This window comes from Megalops cyprinoides, chromosome 13, assembly GCF_013368585.1.
Source record: "Megalops cyprinoides isolate fMegCyp1 chromosome 13, fMegCyp1.pri, whole genome shotgun sequence".
In the NCBI taxonomy this organism is placed as follows: Eukaryota; Metazoa; Chordata; class Actinopteri; order Elopiformes; family Megalopidae; genus Megalops; species Megalops cyprinoides.
The window spans coordinates 30,277,051-30,302,697 of NC_050595.1; the positions used below are offsets into that span (position 1 = coordinate 30,277,051).

The window sequence follows — 25,647 nt, forward strand, 5'->3', positions numbered from 1 at the left end:
TCCACACTTGTTCAAGGGTGGGGCGAAAATTACTTCCATTTTGCATTCAGTGCCAGTTTTTCCATGACAATTCTCTCCCAGTGTCTTGGCGTACGTTAAACTGTGCCTTGTATACTCTTTTACCCATCAAGACAGACAGGCTATTTGCAATTGCCAGCGGATTGGGAATCTACACTTTCAAAGAATAGTTCTCACATATCAGACACTGGGACAGAGTGGTCCTAATGCACTTAAATCGTGACTCCACACATGCCCCAAAATATCTGACTTCCTGGTTTCTTATGGGGTCATTCCTATGTTCCCAGGGTCCTATGTTCCCCAGCTCTGTACAGCACATATGGGAAACTAGTGGGGGTCATTCCCAGGGTCCTATGTTCCCTAGCTCTATATAGCACATAATGGGAACCTGAAAAAGATGTTCCCCAGCTCTGTATTCGCTTAATATGACATGGCTAATGCTTAAAAGGGCCCAAATGGAGGTTCAGGTTAGGGTTAACTTTAGCTTTCTGGTTAGCATTAGCATGTCAGATTTAGCCTTGAAATTTGGTTGAGAGTCAGAGTTCGGGTTACGGTTAGGTTTAGGGTTAGGGGTTAGGGTTAGGATTAGGGTTGTTGTGTTAGCATTATCATTAGGGTTAGCATTAGCGTGTGGGTAAGTGTTAGGGTCAGCATTGTGTTAGCATTAGCATAAGGGTTAGAATTAGCATGTGGGTAAGTGTTATCATTAGCATTTCGGTTACTATTAACATTAGTATTAGATACAAGGTTAGCATTACCTGGTGTGTTAACAGAATATAGAACTGGGGAACATAGGATCCTGGGAACATAGATACGATCCCGTTTCTTACATCAGCAATGTATCATGAGCTGTTGGATGGGTTGTTTGATCTTCCTGTAATGTTTTGGTAGAATAGTTCCTTCATCTTCCGTCAATAGGCCTAGTTCCAGTCATGTTTTTTTTAGCACGTTGAAAGAGTTGGTATTCTGTTTATCTATTTAAACATTTTTGTGTATAATGTATTAAGAGCCCAATCACCTTGGTAACGATAAGGACATACGAGTTCAGATCTTCGCTTCTTATCTCTTTTAAAAACTCAGAGGTTTTGAGGACGGCGGTGTCACGGTTGCTCTGTTCCACTTAGTTGAAAACGGATATTTGAGCCTTTAAGCAATCTACAAAGTAAAAATATCTCTAACAGCATAAACATTCACAAAAAATAAAATAAAATTTTAATTCACCTAAGTACGGTCACCTAAATTAGATTATCTCTAAAATCTAGATTATCTTCCTGTTGCCATTATTCGTGTATATTAACCTATTCCGTTTCAGTTAAAGGCTGCTCTCTGGATACTCAGAGAAAGAGAAAATGTGAGATATAAAGGTAAAAAAACACCTTTTCTGGGCTTTAACTAACTTTAAATATCTGAGATCTTATCTAAATCTGTTAGTGAACGGGTTACATTGTTGTGAAATAACATTTTATTTAAAAGATCAAATGCTCCTTTGGCATTTTCATATGGATCAGCATCTTGCCTAGTGTAACGCAATCCAACAAAATTCATGTGATTTGTTGCGAACTGCCAGACCTTTTTTAAGTTCATGTCCACGTGTTTCCGCAAGCCTGGGAACTGTAGTCGCTCAAAACAAAACTAACAACTATGTCGAAATAGAGAGTGCCTTTTTTGAAACTACACGCCCCATTATCAGACTACATGAATTTGACAGCCTTCACGTGAGGAACTGGTTTGTTGACTTGGATTTGCCACTGGACAAGGACTGATTTTAAGCATTTCTTCTGAAGAGTATGTTTGCTTAAAAACAGAGAATTCTAAACGTTTGCGGCATGTAACTACGCCAGGCTTTGAGCTGCTTTTATAGTGTAATTATGGAAGTCCCGAAGTTTTTGCTCAAGTCGGTCACAGCGCAATTGTGAACGTTCTTGGCGTCTTTCTTGTTACACTCAAGAAAAGTAATTTAGTCGCCGAAACGGACAGGCATTATCTTTAGTACAATAAACTAACATACTCAACTTCCTGAATGGAAACGGAACCACTGCTCGATGGGAGTATAAACCGCGATCGGGGATCGGGAGACTATGGTTCTCGCCCTGACAGTACTCACCTCTGCGAAGAAAGTGTGACAGCAAAGCGGTTGTCATACTCAGTGCCTGGAGATCCTTGCTGTATCGAGGGGGGTAAGTTCAAATCAAAACACTGCCCTCTCAGTATAATTCCACTAACCGTGCATGTGATGTACCCGAGGGTCTAGCGTACCTGTAAGGCGTGTCTGTCAGGTGTTTCCGAATGCTTACACAGTGCTGTTGTCTAAACCTGGCAGCCAAGTCAAGAGAGTTTACATCTACATTCTTGAACATACACACGTTTCAAACGAAGAATCTCTCAAAGTGTATGTAACGAATACAATAAAGTTGTCAGGAGGGGTCCTGTAGTTTTATCATTTTTACACTTAAGTTTAGTCTAGCACTAAGTGATGATTGTAAGCACCGGAGTGATATTCAGTTGCACAAAAGGTATAAATAAAAATATTTGTATACATAAATATATACGGCATGCATTAGTTCTGTACAGAATCTGAGGACATTTGCTGGGACAGCCTGATAGCAAACAACTTTACGAAATTATTCACTCTCACAAATGTTCTTTCAATCAGTGTATTTGTTGGTGTTGTCCTCTTGCTCATAACATGTATCTGATACAGAACTTTCAATTATTTAGATGTAGTTTTTATTTTATGATGTGATCGTGATCTGAGTTTTGAAATGACATCGTTGATGCAGCAAGCTTCGCGTTTACTCTCATGTTCGACTTTGTGTTAAATCTCAATCTGTCAGCTGTTAGTTTTAGTAATGGTACCAACTTCTCAAAGGGAGCTTAACCTTTATCGAGAACAAGAGTTTTAGAAAAGCTACGAAAGACTTTGCTGACCGACGACACCGAATAACAGCACAACCACAACAAGAAGAATACTATTAATGACAAAGTAACAAACGAGATGTTAAGGTTTAATTTTACGTCATAGTTCAGTTTTTTATATATATATATATATATATATATATATATATATATATATATATATATATATATATATGTTTAAAAAATAAATATTTCAGCACACTATAAAATATTTCCATCTACATGTCTAGGTTTATTGTTTCTCTGGAAGATATGGGACGTAATAGGTTTGTAGGGACCTAAGGTTCTTATCAGTTTTGGTCTTACTGACCGCATATATCATATTTCCTGTTATTCACGTAACACCCAGGCTGTCAATGACCTGTCTGTTCAGAACATGAACGATACCCCTGGAAGTCATGGAGTCAGGGATGTAAGGCAGTGATGGAAAAGTGATAGATGCTTTGACATATGGAGCTCCACAATGAGTGAGGAAAGAAGGTTTAGTAAGTTTTGTGTTGAGGATATGTTCACCTAAAATGGAAGGTATGTGTTTGTCCAAAGATGAAAAACAAAATGCTCACCCAGACATACAGTAATGAGTCTTTGATGGGTATAAATTTTCCTTGCCTTTCATGTAACATTTCCTTTATTACTCTAGTGGAAAAGTGATTTTCTCTATATGGCCTTAGACTTTTACTCATAGTATGGAGGAGCAGCACTGGCAGTTAGTGGCGTACCCCAGCAGGAAAAACTACACTAGGCAATTTGGTTGTAAGAACTATATTAGCATGATAAAGCTGTTGCATATCCTATCATTTAATATCTTTTTGTCTGTCTGTGCTGTATTAACACATCCGTTTGCTGCAAGTTTGTCCACAAATGTGTTGAACAGAAAAAAAAAGGTCACATAAAATGTAACTGTGCATTTCAAAAATGCAGCTTTACCACATATTGGGTATGTGTCCTTATAAAAGCTTTGTCTTTAGATGTTATAAAAAAATGTGAAAGATGCGTCATTCACTGAAAAGTAAATTCGTTGTACACAAAAGCCATGCGTAATATTTTCTCACCAACAATTTTACTTCCTCCAAATTGTTTTTGATGCCAGGTAAAACAGATGCTGAACTAGATGCAGGTGCAATACAGTCGTCCTCATTGATCACCGATTGGGTAATCTGTGAGGGAGATCAGTCGGCCAGGAAGGACAAAGGGAACCTTCAGAAAGCTGTCAGGCTAGTTCTTAACATATGCAGTTAAACAGATGACATTATAGGTAAGATCCTAGCATCTGCAACACAGCTAAGTTTTTTTTTTTTTTATAAGTGAAAGAATATGGCCTGTATAACTATGGAAATTTTGAGTTCACCCAGGACAAACAAGAAGAAGACACTTTACACCATAAAGGTTTTTGGGGTATCTGGTTATTATTCCAGCTCAAGTGCTAATAGCTATATACATTTTTATAAAGATTAGGTTTCAGATCTCCCAGACCCAGTTAAACTGAAAAGCATAGTCTGCCCATCTCCAGAATGGAATGTCCTATGAATCTGCAAGCCATTCATTTTTGGATCCAGGTTGTCTAAACCTATTCCCTGCGGTGCCAGGAGAGCAGATTTTCATTCAGCCTAACTTCAAAAGAAGTTAAATTCCTTCTCCCAGTTTTGTGGGATTTGAAGACTGAAATGGGGCCAGCCGATAGGGTATGGCCCACCCACAAAAGGAATGTTCACCACCAGCAGAGAGTGCTTAACAAACACAAAAATGTCAAATGCTCCATTCGGCCTATTTCCTGTGCTTGTGGCATAAAAGAACCAAAAGTAAGAAGCGGTCTGCACTCCCTGTATTAGTGAAATCAACCAAAATGTTCTTTCATATTGGTTATATATTACTCTGTGAAATCTGCCTGTACCGCCTGTACAGGGAGGGGAAAGATTGAATGGGAAGGCATGACTTTGTGTGACCATGCGTCAAACTTCTCAGCCAAGGCAGACCTCGCCTTGAATCCTGCATTTCCTCATGGTTTGTTTTCAAATTACACAGTAGGTGACGTGCTTGATGATGTAGGTGACAGTTATTGCTGCGCAGTGTCATACTACAGTGACCCTAAGCCATCATCCATATGTATGTCAGCAGTGATCAAATTGTAGTTAGTGCACACCAAAGTGTGCAGTGTCAGTTAGGGCACTTTTAACTTTTAACATTCACACTGAATATTGCACTCAATGTCTCATTGTGTTTTTAAATGACACAATCCAAAACTACAATCAGTGACACCATCGGCATCCAGAATAACACACATTTTACAAAGATAATCACCATTCTTTTGGTGTCGTTGATGTAAAACTCCCTTGGTGTCATCATTTTAGGTCCTTGGGGGTATTTCCTCTTGTAACAACAAGCCACATGATCACTGAAATATACAGACTGCACTAACTTTGTCTATGAAATAAGGAAACCCCTTTGAAATAGAGTTTGGCGTATTTTTCGCTTGCCCTTCACTTAAAGTTGTGGAATAAAACAGGGAGCTGCAGGTGACACACGTGATATAGTCACAGAGGATCTTTTAAACCTGAGTATTTAAAAATCAAACCTAAGCTGTGCTGTGGTGTTTTTCTACAAAGGTGATGCAGACCTCCACATTCAGCAAGCTGTGGTATTCATCGAGGATGCCATACAGGTGAGATAATTTTCATATGTTTTATGTATAAAACATTTTTGCAAAACCAGTCAAACCAAATTGAATTAAAAGTTGCATTATTTTATTTTGTTTGTCCATAGTATCGATCCATCAATCATCGCGTGGATTCAAGATCGCTGAGAATTTACAGATGGTACTATTCCAGGATCTGTCAATGGTGAGCTACTGTGTCACACTGAAGAATTTAATGTCATTTTTTGGAAAAGACTCCATTGTTTTGATATTGTAATTATTACTGGCTGCTTGCTGTTGATTAATTGAGAAAAAAAAGATGAAACAACTTTATTATTATTTCTGAATCAAAGGCCAAAGTACAATATGCTTAAACCAACTTAAAATGTAAATGCAAAGCTTTATGAGCAACATAAAGATACAAAAAGCAGAGCCCCTTTTACTCTTTTAGTAGACCAGAATAGATACAGTATTACTTTGAGTATTCGCTGTGCAGTTTGTTTCAAAGCTGTCATTATTCCTGAGCTAAGGGTGCTGTCTATTTCAGAGTGGTACTATTAGGAGTAATACTGTGTTTCCTGCTCATAAATGACTGCTGTGCAGTGTGGCTGCTGTGTTCCAGTTGTGGGTGTCATGGGCGATGTCTTTCTGTCTGTGATGTCAGGGGGCTGGGTGCAACTATCGCCGTCATTCTGGCCCTGGCCTTCTTCGAGAAGCCCTCATCCCTGTCAAGGACATCTGATCTCCGCTACAAAGAGCCCCACTGGGAGCCCCCCTGCGGCCTGACCGAGAGCATCGAGATGGTCTGCTTCATCGTTTTTGCCTTGGACCTCGCCGTGAAGGTGCGTGATCAAACCTGATTACTCATCGCTGTTTGTACGAAATGTCAGATGTCTGCTGTGTTATTGCATATTTTGGAGACTATCTGAGCAGGGTGATTGCATTATCATAAGGGGCATCTAGCATAAATTGCAAAACCATATCAAACTGGTAACTAAATTAAGGGCATCAATAAAACGTGCAGGAAAATGTAAGGTAAAAGGTTGATGATGTCTCTGAGGCTGCGATCAATTGCATTGCAATGAAAGTGTTTGGATAGAAACTAAAGTCCTCTTTTTCAGTTTTCGTGTTACATGTTAAGTAATGTGAAAGAGAGTGCAACTACATATGCTGTATACCCTCTATTGTAGTTAGATGTCAAAAGAATTGAAAAATACCATTATCAGATTCAGAATGTCTCAAGCTGCTGTGCAAAGCAGGCTGTGGTTCTGTTACAGAACTTTGAAATGATGTACTGATATACTGACAACTGAAGTGTTGAATAATCAATTCTTTTGTTAGAGTTATCTGATTGGCTGGGATGAGTTCCGGAAGAACAAATGGCTGATTGGCTACACTGTAGTCATTGCAGTGTCCGTCATGGATTGGACATTGTCAGTGAGCATGGTTTGTGATGAGGTGAGAGGAATCTTTTCAGTCTTTGACATTTGGCAACCATGGCAACAGAAACAGAATGTTGAGTGTTTTATTGATATGTCTGGGGATTTCACTGAACTAAATTACTCTGGATCATGTTTCATATGAAATTAGATATACTACGTGGATAAAACAACTACATGTAACCTTGAAGGAAAAAAATTCTTTCCTTTTGCATTCTGTTAGACTCTACTGAATTAAGATAAGATAAGATAAAAACTTTATTGAACCAGAAGGAAATTATTGTGCCGGAAATTGCTCACTTACAATATCAAAAACAAAAACAATGCAGCAATGAAGATACAAAATAAAAATATAAATAGAATAGAATAAGACAGAGTAGACAAGCAATGCAATAAATAGAGAGTAAAATAGTATATAATATATAAATAAGTAAGACTATATTCAAGTAGCAAGGTATTGCTCAATCATTAGCTGTATTTGAGTATTGCACAAGTGTTTGCTTGCATATTGCACAGTATTATATTTGTGATGAGGTATTTATATTGCACCAAGTACTGTTCATTTTTTACCGGTTCAGCTGTTCTTCCTGCAGAAGGGGGAGGAGTTTGATGCCACTTCTTGTGGCATTCTGTAGTGCATCTCGGTGGTCTCAGCCTGCGGCTGAAGGCGCTCTGATACAAGTGCAGTGTGGCATACAGGGGGTGAGAGGCATTGTCCATGATCCTGCGTAGTTTCTGCAGCATCCTCCTCTCCGCCACCTCCCCCAGAGACTCTAGTTCCACTCCCAGGACAGACGCAGCTTTCATGATGAGCTTGTTGAGTCTACTGGCGTCAGCTGCCTTCACCCTGCCACCCCAGCACACTACAGCGTAAAAGATCACACTGGCCACCACCGAGTGGTAAAACATCTGCAGCATGGTTCTGCACACATTGAATCAGCGTGGTTCTGCACACATTGAAGGAGCTGTATCTAAAGTCCGATGTGTAGAGGGTGAACGGGAATGGAGACAGGACGGTCCCCTGTGGTGCCCCCGTGCATCTCATGATTGTGTCAGACACGCATCCCTGCAGCCTCTGCAGCCAATTAGTTCTATACTTAGAGTATGTTTCAATGGAGTTGTACCAAAATCTGTGATTTTCAATAATTTGCTCTGTCCTGCTGTTGGCTCAAAACCAAAGTGTCTCTGTTCTTCAGAATGTGCCTGTGTTCTTTTATCATGCATATTTCAGAGGTTAAGAATCAGAAGACTTCTTCGTCCGTTCTTCCTCCTTCAAAATTCATCACTGATGAAGAAAACTTTAAAATGCATCAAAAGGACACTGCCAGAAATTGCAAGGTAATCACACATTGCAGTACCCCCAGCATTGTGCAGCCTCATCCTCATCCTCTAAAGGTGTGTTTTAGGAATGCTATTAACTTTGGATGGGTCATGAACACGGTGCTGTGTGCAAAAGTCTTTTGGTAGCTGTTTTGACTGTGGTCGGCTGGATTCCAGCAAAACCACTGTGCTGAGGGAGTAATGTATTTGAACTTGTTTGTCAAACAACTACTTCACGCAATACCCTGCTGGTCCACTATCCAAATGACCATGCGTGTTTATTGTTGGAAAATCTGCATTGTACATACAAAATGCGTCGACTTTCTTTGTCTAGTGAAGACCTTTGGTATTTGTATTTGGTGGGAATCATCTTGTTCTGAGTCCGTAAGTCCCTGGTGGCTGAGATGGCCCTCCGGTTCTGCTCTATCTCACTGAGTCTCTCTCTCCTGCACAGTGTGATCCTGCTCTTGGCTCTTCACCTGTGTCTCTTCACCATGTTCGGCATGCTGCTCTTCGCTAGGGGAGAGGTAATGCCCCCTCCCCCGATCCACATTCAGACTCACCTGCTTTTACTTATTGCCAGCCTCTGTTGATGTTTTCTGAATGATTTCAGAATCAATGTATACTGTCCCACCATTTTCATTACATCTTCTTTTTGAATGTGAAGATGCGTCAGCATTACTTGAAAACATATTACAGAAACTCAGATACGAAGACGTTGACTCTGATTGAGAAAGCTTTTGTAAGGATAGTTAGTTGGCACTGACAGTATTATGGCTACAATAGAGGATGCAGACCTTGAAACTATGGTATCTCTTGCTTATATACTCTCTGGCTGAGTTACTACCCCAGTATTATTTTACTACTAGAGGAAGTGGTAGCCTTTGGATACTGCCTGTTTAACCCCTGTTCTATCCACTATATAATTATATTATTGACAAATAATTTGTGAGTAAACAAAAATTAATAAGTAAGTAATACAGATAGTCTTAAAATTGGTGTATGAACTGGAGACAGCATTCTTTGTTAACCAAGGTTGAAGTGCCCTCTAGTGGTGAATGTGCAGTATTGATCTGGAGCAGCCCAGACATACAGCAAAATAACAAGGGGTCTTGAACAAGCAATCTAAGTAATCCAACATTTCACATTTTATTTCTACACTTGTTTAGCAAAGTCTGTGTCTTAAAATAGCAGGAGTCCAATTTTCCACTCAAATATCAAAACATTTTGGATTTTTTTTTTTTTTTGTGCAGGATCCAGAAAAGAATGGGGAGTGGAGCACTTACTTCAGAAACCTACCCCAGTCCCTCACATCTTTATTGGTGCTTCTAACTACTGCAAACAACCCAGACGGTATATCAGACTACTCAATGGAAATTCTCATGACTTATTTAAAATTAATCAAAATATTTAAATTCACATTTTTATTTATTTAAGTTATTTCTGTTTTCATTATTGTTTTAAATTCAGAGTCTGTGAACTTTAATTGGATGCTGTGGGCCAGCTGTATTCAGCATAACTGCTAAATGACAGTGATACAGCAGTAGAATATTAATTGAATTGGTTGGGGGGTAATGCCTTGAAATAAAATACACTTATGGTCTCATCAAAGGAAGAGGTTCTTGATTAAACAGTAGTTTCTCATTGCAGAACATGCAGTTTTACTTTGGGATTGTTTGCTGTGTCCCAAGCTTTAAATTTCATTCTGACATATTGGCATGTGAGTAGAGTACTCTGAGTTTAGCATTAGCATGGCTAGCTGTAGCATATCCTGCTAAGTTCAAGTATACATTGGTACACTTCTTTTGATTTACATATATGAAACACACCAAATAAGGATTAAGTAGGTAAGGCTAATAATACTGTAGTGGGGGATGCTTCTCAAAAAATGTGGTTTCAGCAAGTTTCCAAGCTGTTCTCAGTGTGCCCCTCAAAATCATGCTGCTTTTAATGGACTTTATCCTTCTTAGCTGTAACTTTGCTTTTGATTCTTGTTGTGAGCAGTGATGATCCCAGCCTACTCTTTAAACAGAGGATACGCTATCTTCTTCATCCTCTTCAGTGGGTTTGGTGAGTATTGTAGCTGGAACCTTTCATGGTTGAAGTGTAATGTGCAGTATCATAGATAATAAAAACACTGTTTGGTTAAAAGGTATAGTAAATGATCCCTGCTTCTGTTTTGTATTTGAGGAGTGAACCAATCTACTGCAGATTTATATTATATGCATACATGTCTAAATGTCCTTCCTGTTTCCATTGTCTTACTTTTAGGAACCTACTTCCTAATGAACTTGCTCACTGCTATCATCTACAACCAGTTCAGGGGATACTTACTGGTGAGTTGGAAGTACATGAGGGTTTCATGTCAGAGGTGTTGGAGGTACAAGGTACATGAGTGTGTCATGAGTGTATGAGAAGTTGTACATTGTCTGCCACACAGGCACAGTCATTAAAATTTCATGTATTAACGTTAAGCTGTAGCTGATTTGTACTAGGCCACATTTCAGTGGGTTTCATTTCCATTTATGAAAGGTCAATAATGTCATTTGACTAGTATAACAGTTAAAAGGGTGATAGTCTGGCATAGTCCTCAATTAACTGGGAGATTACAGGTTCAGATCCAAGGTGGCACAACACCTGCATCATCTTTTGTATCTGTGAGCCAGTCACTTAACCTGAATTGCTATTGTAAAGATCCAGCAGTAGAAATAAAGAGTTGTAAGATGTGAAAAAGATAGTGACACAGCGCATAAAAACCAAATAAAAGCAAAGCAGGCAGTGAAGAGGGTGTGAATGACATACTCAAATATTCTTCCACCAGAACAGGCAGCATTTGGTGAAAAAACATAGGTTAGTGATCATAGGTTGTGTGAGAATGCAGTGTCTGTGGGTGCGTTAGGTCACACCCCATGCTCTCTCCCTCCTCTCTAAGATGTCCGTCCAGGCGTCCATCCTAAGGAGGCGGCTGGGCATTCGGGCATCCTTTGAGGTGCTGTGCTGTAAGGGCCAGGACACAGCCCCCACTGAGCAGCAGTGCACGTAAGCTGGACCTGCTTTAACACACACCGCCAGTAACATGAAGGCCTACATGAGCAGTGCCCTCATTGTGTGTGTGTGTCTGTGTGTGTGTGTGTGTGTGTGTGTGTGTGTGTGTGTGTGTGTGTGTGTGTGTGTATAACAGTGAACCCCTGAGTAAATATGAGCACAAAACATGATTGACAAAAAATATGAATATAATGAATATGAATGAATATAATTTTTTATTGGTACCTTTTAAGTTGTTATAATTACGTCGCATAAATTCCTATTTTTCATAAACAATGAATTTTATTCCCGAAAAGGTGAGGATCAGATTAATTAAAATCCACCAAACAAACAACTAAGGCAATGTTCTGCTTTTTGTATGTTCAGGGGAAGCTTTTCAAGGTATGTAGAGGGGTCCAAAGACCTCCTATTTCCCTGGGGGTAAAGGAGGAGGTAATACAAAGTGCAACTGTAGTAGCATGGAGAACCGTGGTTAAGGTGACCTCTCTGAAAACTTTGGGCAAAAGGACATAAACTTTCACAAGTTAGGAGATACACTATAAAATAATTTGCAAAAGGCTTAATCTACCACTGTAATGCCAAAATGGTACAGCAGCAACATTGGATTGTTGTAAACTGAATTCTGTTTCCAGATAGATGCAACATTACAAACTGGGATTATGTTCTTGAACACAGTATGATCTCATTTTTCACTAAAAAGGCCAAATAAATATTGCATTTAGTCAAATGTTCAGAAGATAGTTCTCACAGCAGATAGCCCAGACTATGTCCTGCTAAAGTGTGGTTTACAACTCAGGGCTGGGCGGGCGGTATATCGATTTTTAAGGTGTGTGTGTATATATATATATATATATATATATATATATATATATATTATGTATATATAGGATGAGACAATGCCATTTATATCGATATAGTTTGATGTTGCGTTACATAACCTGTATCTTCCGTAAAGCCGTGCCAGTGTTTGCATCTCTCCTCTCTCACAATCTTCGTGCAACCCCGTCCCCACTCTCCCTCTGCGTCTTCACGCAAACCTGGTGTTCTGTCAATTTGTCCTACCTTATCGAAATGTCCTACCGTAGCATAGATTGATAGTCATATCTATCGATCTTTGCTACCCTATCAGGGAATACTACCGCAAGTAGGTTGTGCTACCTTAGAAGCCAAAAAAGGTTGGTAATTCTTTTTTACCTTATCAGAAAATGGTTCTAAGTTAATTACATTATTGTTTTCATTAATTCATCCAACAGCAATTTCGAAAAAGTAAATTTTAATAATAGGCATAGCCTACTTACAATTTATCCATCACATAAACTGTATGTATTTCAACAGTTTAGTTTACATGCTGACATGTAAATTTGTGGTCTAGTTTGTCCATCAACACACTCTAATCAATACCAGCGTAAAACTCTAAGTAGCGTATTGTAATATTCTAAACCTTATCAGAAAAGACTACCAGGATATAACTATAGAATGTTTTGATAGTCTGAATTACCTTATCAGAAAGCTCTACCAACATAAACCTATTTTTATTTAATATTGGCTATTTGTTTTATATATTTTTTCATTTACATGTTGATGTATTGTACAGCTGTATATTTTCAAACAGGGTAGGCCTGTTGTTATTTTTGTTTTGTTTACATTTTTATTGTTATTTACACAGCTGTGTGTTTTGTTAAGCAGGAGAGGAAAACCTGTAATTGTACTCTATTTTAATCAGTCTGTTATTGTTGTTGAAAACAACTGTAGGAGCGTTCTCAGAGATAGGCTTATTTTTATTTAATATAGGCTATTTTTAATAGCCTATATTTTTTATTTACATGTTTTGCAGCTGTATATTTTCAAACAGGGAAGGAAACCCTGTCTTTGCATTTTATTTTGATCTCAGTCTGTTTTAATAAAAGTGCTGGTGACATCTCACATGTGGCTTTGACTTACAACTGAACATTTAGCCCACTTTGTAGAAGATACCGAGATATATATCGTGTATCACCATTCAGCCTATCTCATACCGAGATATGATTTTTGGTCCATATCGCCCAGCCCTATTACAACTACAGTCTCTGTCAGGAGTCTCTCCACACCAATAGTAAATGAAGCCCTGTGTTGGTACTTTCATCTGTTTGTTAACTGGAGTAACAGGTAGTGCCCAGAGATATCTGCCATTCCAGATTGTGCTACAGTTGTGTAGAATCAGATTTATGCTGCAGGCGTTTTGAGTATTACAGCTAATGTCTATTAGATTCCATCCATGCTGAATGTTATGAATATACTAGTAACTGATGTATATGACTTTGTATCAAAAGAAAAAAATAATTGACAAAACCACAGAGATGTATTAATGAGTGAATTGTTTATATTGGATACCATTTTCTGGACTCAGTCAAGCCACAAGTTGTGCTGGGTTCACAAGTTGTGCTGTGAATATTTAAAAAAAAAGTCTTAAAAGGGGATCTGTGCCTGTTCTTTTGAGAGAAGGAAAAGGGGACACTCATTACAAACCTTCAATAAGAGGGTGCTGTGTTCCAGCATCCAGCAGAGTGATGGTGGCTTTCCTTTCCTTTCTGCCCGGTGCCAGTGGTGTGCAGGTGGAGACAGTGCTGCAGGTGTTGAAGCGGGTCCAGATGAAGTCCTACTACAGACGCGGCATCGTCACGGTGAGAAGGGCGGGTGGCCTCCCTCTGCAGACACTCCCCTAAAATCCCTGCCTTCCCCCCCTCACTCTCTTTTCCTTTTGCTTCTTATTGAATTCAGAAAGTCCAGCAGTTTCCCGAGGGCTGTGTCGACGGCGAGGGTTTTCAGAAGTTGTTTGATGAGCTGGACAAAGACAGGATCAAAGAGGTGGGACCCTACCATAGAGCAGTGATGACTGCATCCATCTCACTATTCAGCAGTGTCTGTCTCACATTAAATCAGTGTGTGTCTCACTGTTTGGCAGTGTGTGTCTCACATTAAACCAGTGTCCCAGACTAACTTTCCATTGCCAACGTCGTCTCGCTTTTTGTGAGGGTCTGGGTTGCATTTCTCGACAAGTCCATTTGAACACTCAAGTCCCTGTCTCTGGTCCTGCAGGGTATTACTTATGCCCAGCTAAATGTGATCAAGAGTGTCTGTATGACTTTGCCATAAATTATGTCAACTGATCTAAACTCTCGATTCATTTTGAAAATCATTTTCATTCACTGTATTGTACAACGGTTTCCCTCCAGCATCCTCCCTTGCCAGAGTACAGCTCCCCACTCCTGCAGAAGCTCCAGTTCATCTTCAGCCATTACTACGTGACTGTGGCAGGAAACATTGTGGCCCTGGCCAACATGATCTGCATCTGTGTAAGTCCATTGTGTATCCACTACTGGACATTACATTGCATTATAGTCATGTTGCAGATGTTCTTATTCAGAGTGACTTACATAGATTAAAATTGTATCCATTTTTATTGCTGAATATTTACTGAGCCAGATTTAGGTTAAGTAACTTGCCCAAGGGTACAACAGCAGTGCAACAGCGGGGAATGAAACCAGCAACCTTTCGGTTACGAACCCTACTCCTTACCACAACAGTGCCATCAACAGGAGGGAGAGTGCACATTGCACATGTTATTAGACTAAATATTGAATATTAGCCGCCGTGACCCATGTCTGCATGCATGTACCGTAGCTATTTATTGATTTAAGGCCTCTAAGTAGGACTGATATTAAATAGTTATAGTAATGTTTATCAAAAGACAGGAGAATGATCTGATCAGATCTGTAACAGAAGATATTCTCCTCTGAAATTTTCTGAATGATATAAATGATGATATGAAAATAGTACCATTCAACACTATCTTTTTGGCCACAAGCATACAGTCTTGAGAGCCATGCAAACACAAACATTGATTCAAAAAAGTAAAACTTAATCCATCATCAAATACTAAACTATACCAATTAAGTAGGCTAAAATAGAACATGAATTTTATTCACAAATTAAAATTCCAGTGAAAATGCAAACACCAATACTTGCAGGATTCGTAATCGAACCCCAGGAAAAACAAATGGAAATGTTGCAAAAATACTTATCTTCTGTAAAAGTACAAATAATGTTTAAATAGTGCAAACCTAACAAGTCTTAAACTATGCTGCAAAACATCAAAACCGCCACACTCTTCGTACATAGCTGGCAGTATGGGCCGCCAAATGTAACAGACCTTTTTTTCGTGGACAGAATGCCTTCTGTGCTACGAAATGCATAAATTCATTACGAAACCATATAACATCGAAACACCTTTAGTCCACGAAAAACACAAACGCGTTAGCATTGTGTCCACGAAATATTGAAGAGAGCACATACTTTTCGTGCACAGAAAACAAAACGGATAATTCCTTTTGTGCACTGAATTGACCGTTGTGCTTTTCATTTTGTGGACAAAAGGCGGAATGCACTTTGCACTATATGGACAAAAGAAACTCATTTTGTAGACAAAAGTAATTCTGTCCACATAACAGATGTCCTAGGCCAGCATTTATGCTGTTGTGGCATGCAATGCAGAATGCGCTATACTATCATCATTCCGTGCCATTGAATGTTCATTTTGTTCACTTAACTGTTTTGCTATATTACTGAAAGTATGATGTGCACGAAAGGGATTTAGCACAATATATTTCGTGACTCCGCAGTTACAGAAGGCATTCCATCCACGAAAGCAAAGGCTGCTGGAACTTTCATAGACATCAATGTTTTGCTTTCGCAGACAGAATGCCTTCTGTGCTAGAAAACGCATAAATTCATTACGAAACCATTTAACACTGTAATGCGTGAAACCACGAAAAACACAAATGCGTTAGCACTGTGTCCACGAAATACTGATGTCTACGAAAGTTCAATGCTGTAAATGCTGGCCTAGGACATCTGTTACGTGGACAGAATTACTTTTGTCTACAAAATGAGTTTCTTTTGTCCACATAGTGTGAAGTGCATTCCGCCTTTTGTCCACAAAATGAAAAGCACAACGGTCAATTCAGTGCACGAAAGGAATTATCCGTTTTGTTTTTTGTGCACAAAAAGTATGTGCTCTCTTCAATATTTCGTGGACACAATGCTGACACGTTTGTGTTTTTTGTGGACAAAAGGCATTACGGTGTTATGGTTTCGTAATGAATTTATGCGTTTCGTAGCACAAAAGGCATTCTGTCCACGAAAAAAAGGTCTGTACATTTGGCGCCCCATATGGCAGGGCCGTTTTTGAAATATTACGAAAATATTTTGAAATATTTCTTTGACGGGATGTTGTATCTATGGTCCATTTTCTGGATCATTATGTGATCAGATGTGTGTTGCTATGTAGCTACTGTAACTAGCAAACTGGCTGTGCTGTTAAAGATGGTACTTGCTGAGGGGGTAATGCAAGGGAAGTGTTCAATAAAATACTATAAAAATGTGGTGTTGAATGTACAAGATTAAAGGATATTATGCTACAAAGAAGCCACCTTGCTAAGAATTTTGACATAAACCTGTATGTCTCTGTTGTACAATTTCTACAAAAGCAGTCTTTATATCTGGAAATATTCACAAATAGTAAGCTTTTAAAAAATGTAATAGATCATTTGTAAATCAAAATATTACAATCAGGGCACAAATGAATACATTGGAAATGCTTATGTATTCAAAAACCAAATGGAACAAAATTTTCAATTGGCTTCAAATTCTTACAGTATACTTTTTAACTCCGTGCACCATCTGGATCTGACCCTGAAAGGCGCTGTATCACAGCCATTTCAGGTGTATATGAACACCCCAATACCAAAAAGGAAATTCAGTAAAAATACGCCCACAAGCTACAAAATAGAAGTCCACACAGTGTGAGCCATTTAGAGATCTTAATTCTTAGAGCTTCTTGTGCACAGTTGTAAGGGATATTGCCCTCTCAAATCCATCATTCCACTGAAACCATGTTGGCTGGACTCTGTTGGTGTAATTCTGTGTTAACAGGCATACAGCCACACCTAGTGGTGGGTGGGTAACACTGCAGCCAATTAGGGATTGGCTGCTATTGAGAGAGGTGTATGTTTATTACCAAGTTGCAGCTTAGGGTTCACATGTAAGTTGTTATTAAATTGTCTTCCAGGTCATCCTCGTGATTGAGTCGAATAAGTCAGTCTCAGAGCGGGATGACTACTTCCTGGAGGTACATTTTTGACTTACCCCCATGCAGCCTTGCTTCTATCAGCATACTGTATTTTAAAATGGATGATTCTTTGGTTCTGTAGCCACCCAAACTGCAAAAAAAAAATCTTCAATAAAATGTTAACTCTGCAATTGAACAATGCCTGATGAGAGGTCATGTTTCAGCATTTTCAGATTGAGGACTTGTGATGTAGTAGGTCCTTAAAGCATGTTTGTTTTCTTTTTGAAGGCCATCAACTGTTTCTTCATTGCATTCTACCTGCTTGAGATGGTGCTGAAGATATTTGCTTTTGGATGGTGGGGGTACCTGTCTTACAGAAACAATATCTTTGACGGGTTAATGACGGTCCTTCTGCTGGTATGTGCAAATTCTAAAGCAACACTTGAACTATGAATGTGGTTCAAAACTACAATGATGTGAATGGCTTGGCCAGGACAACATTATTAACCTTAAAGGAAGGATTCTTCAAACAGATACACTTAAGATGCTGTTTTTAATTCTACTGCAAACTAAACTGACCCTAGCCTGAGACATCAATTGAACATACAGGTATACCTAGCTAACCAGTTTATTTTAGTATTCATTTATTTTGCCAACTGTTAATGTTGCCAAATTTCCATCTATTTTAATCAAAAGGTTTTCCAGATCTCCATATTTGCCACATACAGATTTCCATATCCACACTGGTAGGTTGTTTCATTTACTTTGCTGGATCTTGTTGATTCATTCGGGCTTGTATGTGGTCGCTTGCTGTCAGCAGGTTGTAGGAATAATGTTATAAGGAAGCTGGGGCCCTCACAAGCTACTGCAGACTCATTATGAAGTTTGAGTTGACCTTGGGGGTGCCCCGTTTCTGGTGCAGGTGGAACTACACTCTGTTCTCATGCCTCTTGCATACAGCTATGCTCTGTGCTATGACCCTGCAGGCCTCCTAATTAATCTCAGCATTTTAAAAAATCCAGTGAATGCTCCATGCTGTTCTTCACATGGGTCACTGGTCCACTGGTGTCGTTAAAATGTTGTAAATTCTGCGAAGGTCAAATGCACCGATGAAGTATGTGAATGAAAACAATTAGGGGAAAAATATTTTCAAGATATTTTATATTCTTTACCTATGGATTTGTCCTGTTATAAAATCACTTTTCCTTTGTCATAATTCTCCCCTATCATGTATTTCTGAAGCTGAGCTGTGAAGCTGTGTCCTTTCCAAAGTGATTTGTTCTTTGCTAAAATGCCAGGCTGGTCACACCTGCTATGTGTGAATCTGCAGAGTAGCTACAGCATAAATCCCACTGCTCAAGATGTAGCTAATGCTCTGCATACCTGCACATACACGTAGCTAGTGAGGGCAGACCCAGGTCTCTCCCAGGGAGGCCGCTCCTCCCTTGCCCTCTCCACGCCGTCTGTGAGGGGTAGCCACTAAGCCACGCTGTTCTCTGCAGGAACCCAGCTACACGAGGCCTGCTGTCGCTCTGGGAGATGGTGCGTCTGGTCAACATGCTAATCGTCTTCCGATTCCTCAGGATCATCCCCAACATAAAGGTGCCAAAACCGCACATGCCTCTGACTGTCACCCATCCACCTGTGTCTGGCCTCGAACTTTCACTGTGCACTGTCAGATATTCTTGCTGGGAAGCCTGCAGATTATGGCTCAAAAATGTTTAAATACATAAACTCACCAAAAGTTTCAGTGGATTCACGGTATTTACTGCCACCTTGTGGCAAGACTAGGTTGACTGAGTCCTTGAATTTCGCTGCCACAAGCCTGCTCCACTCCTACTCAATTTTATGCAAGCGCTTGTGTTTTGTTTTTTTAAATACATATTTAAATTCCTTAATTTCAGCAAGTGACCCATTGTTTAAGTTACAAAGAAGGTTTAAGCACTGAACTTGTTTGAGAAGGGTATATTTATATATATATATACTTAAGAGTGTGGTATAGTTATAAATAGTGTATGTATGTGTGTATGTGCTGATTGTTTTGTGTTCTCATTTACATAAGTAAAGTGCTTCTGTTTCTCCATAGCTAATGGCCCTCGTAGCCAGTACTCTTCTGGACCTAGTGAAAAACCTGAGAGCCTTCGCTGGTATCTTAGTGGTGAGAGATTCAGTAATCATACTAGTCTGATAAAGTGTGCACTCTGTCATGCTGCGCATTGGGAACTTTCAAACGTGTTGAAAACCTGACAGTGCCCCTCACCCCACCGGTTGTGATATCAGTGCTTCTGGTCTGCAGTATTGCTCACAACTGCACTGCCCTTTCCCTCCTGTGACTGTTTCTGAAGGTGGTGTACTATGTGTTTGCTGTCCTTGGAATATGGCTGTTTGAGGGAGCCATCCCTGCTCCACGCAATAGCAGGTATGCCTTTACTTAATCTAACATCATAAACTGAATTTGTGGAGAGGTATGCAGATTAGCTGCAGATGCTTAGCTATGCAGGTCCCAAGGTCACTTACGCAGACTTACATAGACACATTCTGCCTGACATTTTGTTATACAACAGGTTAAGCAGAGGCAGTACAGGTTAAGTGCTTTGCCTAAAGGTATGATTAGGGCCCCTATAAAATGGAAATTGCTGGTTACAATTCCCATCCCCTAATTACTCCTCCACACGGCTGCCTCACTTTCGCCTGCTGTGGCTCTTGTGTGGATAACCTGTCTCCTGGGAAGCTGCCCTCTTCTTGGTTTCTTTTATATCTGTGTAATGGTGCTGGCAGATGCTCTGCACATAAAAGCATCAGGAAAGAAGTAAATTTAGTGTGAGGAAGCTGGCTGATACTTTAAACAAAACAAAAGTTTTCGATTGAAAATCCTGGAATGGAGATAATGAAAGTTCAAAATGTATTGTAAATAGGTAGGTTATAAATAAGTAGGTTTTAACAGGAACAAGCAATTGTTAAAGGGGTGAAACTGTAAAAACAAGGTGTAAACCATGGTGTTAACTACAATTCGCCAATCAATTAACCAATCTCCCTGTGCCTTTCACACACATTCTCACATTTTTAAAAGCCTGAGGTGAACCTGGTGATAAAGAAGCTTTATATACTGCTAGGTTTGTAAATGAGAACACACTGATAAAACAAGGCCCTAAAATGCATGCGTCTTTACATTTGTAAAAAGTTTATTAAAAAATTAAACAAAACACAAGAACCAGCTTTTACAGAGCCAAAACATCAAATGAGCGGCTCAACATCGGCCACACCTGTGTGTAATACACTGCTAATTACCCAGGTGTGCGTGCATTAGCCAATGACTGGCCTCTTACACACACACATACACACACACACACACACACACGCACAAAACTTCCTGTTTACATTGAGGCTGGTGGAAAGAGATATACTGTTGTGGCATTTGGAGGGTGGCAAGCAAGGATACTTGGTTTTTAAAACATTTACACAAAACATACATTCAGAAATGTGTTACTGGATATATAGCCAGTTAAAATTTAATTCTAATGGGAGAAGATTCAACCCTCCCAATCTAATTAATGCTCAACACATTCAGATCATGGAGAGTTACGCTAATCATCACTGAGCAGTAGATCAAGTAGAGGCTCTCCAGACAACTCACTGTAGAAAATGATGCTGAGGGCAAAGCTCATCCACATGTACCATTTATTCCTGTAGCATGGTCACCAACTCCAGCACAGGAAACGGCACTGCCAACTACACCGCAGAATGTGGAACATACGAACAGCTGGGATACTGGCCAAACAACTTTGATGACTTCGCCGTGAGTTCAGACGAGTCAAAACAATAATCAAAATAAACTCAATAATGGAACTCCAGGGAAAAATGCCTCCTCTCACACACATCTTTGCATTTCCTTTCATGGGACCATTTAATGTGCATACAGATCTAGAGGAACCTGTAAAACAATATCTTTTGTGTGCTGTGTTTGATGATGTTTGATATGATCGGTGATTACACCCCTTGAAACAAAAGTGAAATTGTGTATGTTCAATCTGGAGTTGTGTTTAAGACACTTATTTTGCATCTGTGCAGTTTTTCTTATACAGAGATTTTATTCAGTATAATTTATTCTATATTAATGGTACCTCTCTAGATACTTTATTCAGAGCTTTTATCCTTAATTGTTAAAGTGTGTCTTAAATTATCTGTTAAAGAAATCGGTAGATTAGTACAGTAAAATATGTGAAATTTAAGTGATGTATTAAGTCTTCCATTATGTTGAGCAGTACATGTATTGTGTATATGCAGATCCAATAGCTCTTTCCTCCAAAACTATCAGTAGTTCACCTTAGAAGTAGCTATTAACATGCACATCTGTATTAAAATTTGAAAACAAACCCCATGGAACATGTTGGGATTGGATGTGTAATGTAAGTTAATTTAATAGCCCCACTGTGACTTATACAGTATACAGTGCAGGCATGTTTGGTACAGTACATCCAGGCAAAGCCTTTTGGGGGGTTTCATTTATTAGTTTCTCAGAGAAATACCCTAGCTGCCTTTTAACATGTACTCCTCTCTGGCCTCTCCCCTTGTGTGTCCAGTCCACGCTGGTGCTCCTCTACAACGTCATGGTGGTGAACAACTGGCAGGTGTTCATGGATGTCTACTCCAGATACACCACAGGGTAAGCATCCAGTGCACACAGAGACCCATAGGTGCTAATGTGCCTGCTCGAATGTGGACGTAAGCTGTGGCTTTTCTACTGAGTATTCTCCTTTACTTTTGTGCACTATTTCAGACACATCACTGGATTCAGAACCACAGATTCCCCACCTATTTTAGGCAGATACACTGTCGCTTCAGTGAAGAACATGAAAAATCAAGGAGCCTAAAATGACTAAATTAAATACATAACAATTAAATGTAATAATAATTTTTATAGTTTTTGTAGACAGTATATTGCAGCATATTTCTATTCATGACATTCCCTTCATGGTTCATGTATCCAATTACATTTGTATTGCTCAGTTTTTTTCTGTGAGGTGACACTAGGGAGCACTCTTACACACTAACTGAGCAGTTTCCTCACATGTGCAACTGTCCTGATCACCACAGCCAAACAGGCGGAGCTCTGAGAGCTGGAGGGATCTGTTACAGAGCAGACAAGTGTAAGACAGTAAGCAGGCGATCACAGCGAGGGCTGAGCTGTAACAAAACCTGTTGACTTTGTTTCCATCCAGAACTGGGATGTCCTGTTCTAAATTACACATCCCACAACAGCATTTCTTCATGCCAGCCTGCCCTAGCATGTCTAGCTGTGAAATGACTTCGGTCCTCTGGGTCATTAGCGTCTTCCGGGGACCACCCCCCTGTCAAGTGCCTCTTTGTTGTCCACACTCTGAAAGGGACGAAACATGTCAAAGCTGCACTCTGATTGTTTTATGGTTTTAGTTCTTTTTCATCCGCATGGCTGGAGAGTGGAATGGACACATACGTCAGTGTCTTGTCTCACGTTTACCTCATGACACATACATATACATTCTGCATGTTATAATAAGAGAAATTTGAACATGATTAACATGTGATCAGTACAGCTAAATAATCATGTGGATGAGCTTTGAGCTCTCTCATGTACTTTTTGGCTCATCTGGGGGTCAATGCACCAAGAAAGTGAGTTTTGACCTCCATGAAGTGCAGCGCTCATATCAATTTTTAGAATGTGGATACAATAGCATCTTTGATGACATCTTTCCTGTGAACAAGTAGTGACGTGAACATTTCCCACTCTCTTTAGGTGGTCAAAGCTTTACTTTGTCTGCTGGTGGCTGACCTCGTCTGTCATGTGGGTGAACCTGTTTGTGGCCTTGATCTTGGAGGTACAGTATGTTCGGAGTTCTGAAAACCCTCATTAAAAGTGAAGAAAGAACCAATGTTGTAATCTAATATGCTTCTGTCTGAAAAACAACAAATATCATGCTCTGTTCCTGTGCAGAACTTCATCTACAAGTGGGACCGGAGCACTGAGTGTTCTGTGTCAGACGTGGAGAGGACTAGATTCCGGACTACAGTCCAGCATATGTTTCGGTAAGGTATTGCATCTCAGAATCCTCTGTGGTTTTGGCTCTGCATTTGCATTTGGGTTTGAACTTGAATTTGGCTGCAGCTTCACAGATGTTCTCACCTGTGCTTGAACGCTACTGTAGGATGCCTACACTGTGTTCTGCAGTGTCTGTATAGAGGGCACGTGCATAGCAGCAGCAGAATGCCATTGCTATTACTGTGGCCCGAGCTGCTGCAAGTTACTACAAGCAATGGCACACTATGCCATCTTTTGGTTTTGCTTTGATTTGCATGCTGTTGGTTCTGTGCCACTCCCCAGAGAGCACATCCAGGAGCCAACAGAGGAGGAACTGGTCTCCCAGCTCTGCCAGCACCCCCACCTCCATCTCCCGCGGTGACAGCCGGCCACTGCTGTCACCCTCTGTCCCTGCTCCATGTGGCTCAGGCTCGCCCGGCAGCAGAAAGGCGAGGGTGATGATGTCAGTGGGAGGGGAAGTCTGAAGGGGACCAGTCAGTGCTGTGATCAACAGCCACAGCAGAGTAGCCAGTGCAATATTCCACACAAGGATTTACCACTAGTCAGCCAGCCACTAGGCACAATAGTCACTGAGCTCAGTGGTTTAATGACCAAAGGTGGGAAATATCATGGCAATATAAGACTAGTGTACTTTATTCTCAGAAGTTTTTAAAATATTTTCTTTATCAGACATAGTCTGATATCAATATATGTTCTGAATACAGAACATATTTCATTAACTAAAACCCAAGTCATCCAAAGTTTGTTTGACAGGAGTGTTTTTATGTGTAATCATGACTTCTCTGTATTTGGTGCATTGGGTGCTATCAAGTTTAGTCAGGTCAGGTTTAGTCAAATGATGGCTTTTGTGACAAATTCAGCCTATCTTAAGACATGCATTGATATCTGCAAAAGTATTTGAGGAGATGGATTATCATTTCATTTTTAACTGTCATATTTTTTATTGGACATGGACATAACAGTGCAAATGGATTTTGTAATGAAGGAATCTTATTTTAAGTGAGGGATGTTTCAGATGAAACTAGGAATGTGAAAATGGAACCTGATTTTAGTTGTCTTGACTACTAAACCTGTTCTGCTGGGTACATGTTTTACTTTTATTTGAGTTTGTTGTGCCTGTTATTACAATGTATTGTGGGTCCTTTTTGAAATGGAGTCTGTTCAAGGAAGTCTGTACTTTATGTTGGTGTAACAGGATTTCACACTGAAATGATTATAACACTATTTTGAATGTATTTACTGTTGTGCCATGCAGGAATTGTTTTTAAAACAACCCTTAAGTTGCAATATTTAAAATCTATTAAATGAACTGGGTTGATCTAACAGTTAAAATGAACTCATTTTAATACAAACTGTAATATTTCTGTCAGGTTCTGTAAGGGGGGGGGGATAGGCTGGGACGATTTTAGTATTGTAGTATTTCTGTCAGCGCTGTAAGGGTGGGGGTTGGGACGATTCCAAGGGCCCCAAACAGACAGGGGCCATCAAAGATTCTACCATATATTTTTGTTACATATATAGGGGCCCAGTGCATTAACCTTTCAGGGGGCCCAAAATTCCTACCGGTGCCCCTGATTTCTGTTAAGAATTATTTGTCCAGCGCTAGCTCCCAGCATTTGGTGAGAGAATGTTACAAGGCTGTTTGGCTGTATGCATATAATAGAAATATGTATTTGTATTAACTGTCAAAAATACCATTATTATTATTATAACATTGCTTAGTTTGTGTGTGGTCTGCTTCTTTTTTATTAGTCAGAGGGCTTTAGCAAATGACTTCACACACAAAAGGCTTCACATACTTGCCTCCCACAGCACAGAAAATGTCTGGAATGGGGTGCTGTCTAACACCTTTATCTCTGAAGGGGAGAGTGACAGGTCAATGTGATGAGCACTGCTGAGTCCCACGCGTGTGTCAGGTGACAAATTACACTTTGTGTTACGGCTCAGGTTCATGCTCTGTCACTCAAGAAGATGGCACCCAGGAAAGAAATCACGTAGGACGTAGAGCCATCAGCTGCTTAAGGCACCTCCTCCAATTTTCAGTTTCAGTGAAACCAACCTTGAACAGGAGGCTCTGGCCTAAAGCCACGTCAGT

The 25,647-nt window shown here is 39.8% G+C and overlaps 1 protein-coding gene across 1 annotated transcript; it reads left to right on the forward strand.

Annotated features, from left to right (window-relative positions):
* The first annotated feature begins 1,683 nt into the window (after window positions 1-1,683).
* On the forward strand, window positions 1,684-24,684 carry LOC118787969 (two pore calcium channel protein 2-like). The gene is made up of 25 exons (XM_036543759.1): window positions 1,684-2,195; window positions 5,538-5,593; window positions 5,695-5,771; window positions 6,231-6,408; window positions 6,908-7,024; window positions 8,237-8,343; window positions 8,780-8,852; window positions 9,579-9,678; window positions 10,330-10,395; window positions 10,597-10,661; window positions 11,258-11,364; window positions 13,952-14,030; window positions 14,128-14,214; window positions 14,583-14,702; window positions 17,477-17,536; window positions 17,765-17,893; window positions 18,173-18,222; window positions 18,979-19,078; window positions 19,563-19,634; window positions 19,822-19,895; window positions 21,167-21,272; window positions 22,057-22,139; window positions 23,250-23,331; window positions 23,448-23,539; window positions 23,835-24,684. The coding sequence occupies exons 1-25, from the start codon at window positions 2,039-2,041 to the stop codon at window positions 23,911-23,913; spliced, it is 2,316 nt and encodes a 771-aa protein (XP_036399652.1). The 5' UTR covers window positions 1,684-2,038; the 3' UTR covers window positions 23,914-24,684.
* Window positions 24,685-25,647: the final 963 nt, after the last annotated feature.

Coding starts and splice junctions, on each gene's coding strand:
- LOC118787969 (XM_036543759.1), top strand. CDS start 2,039: ATGGAAACGGAACCACTGCTCGATGGGAGTATAAACCGCGATCGGGGA. Junction 2,196..5,537: donor TCCTTGCTGTATCGAGGGGG/GTAAGTTCAAAT, acceptor TTTTCTACAAAG/GTGATGCAGACCTCCACATT. Junction 14,215..14,582: donor ACAAAGACAGGATCAAAGAG/GTGGGACCCTAC, acceptor GTTTCCCTCCAG/CATCCTCCCTTGCCAGAGTA.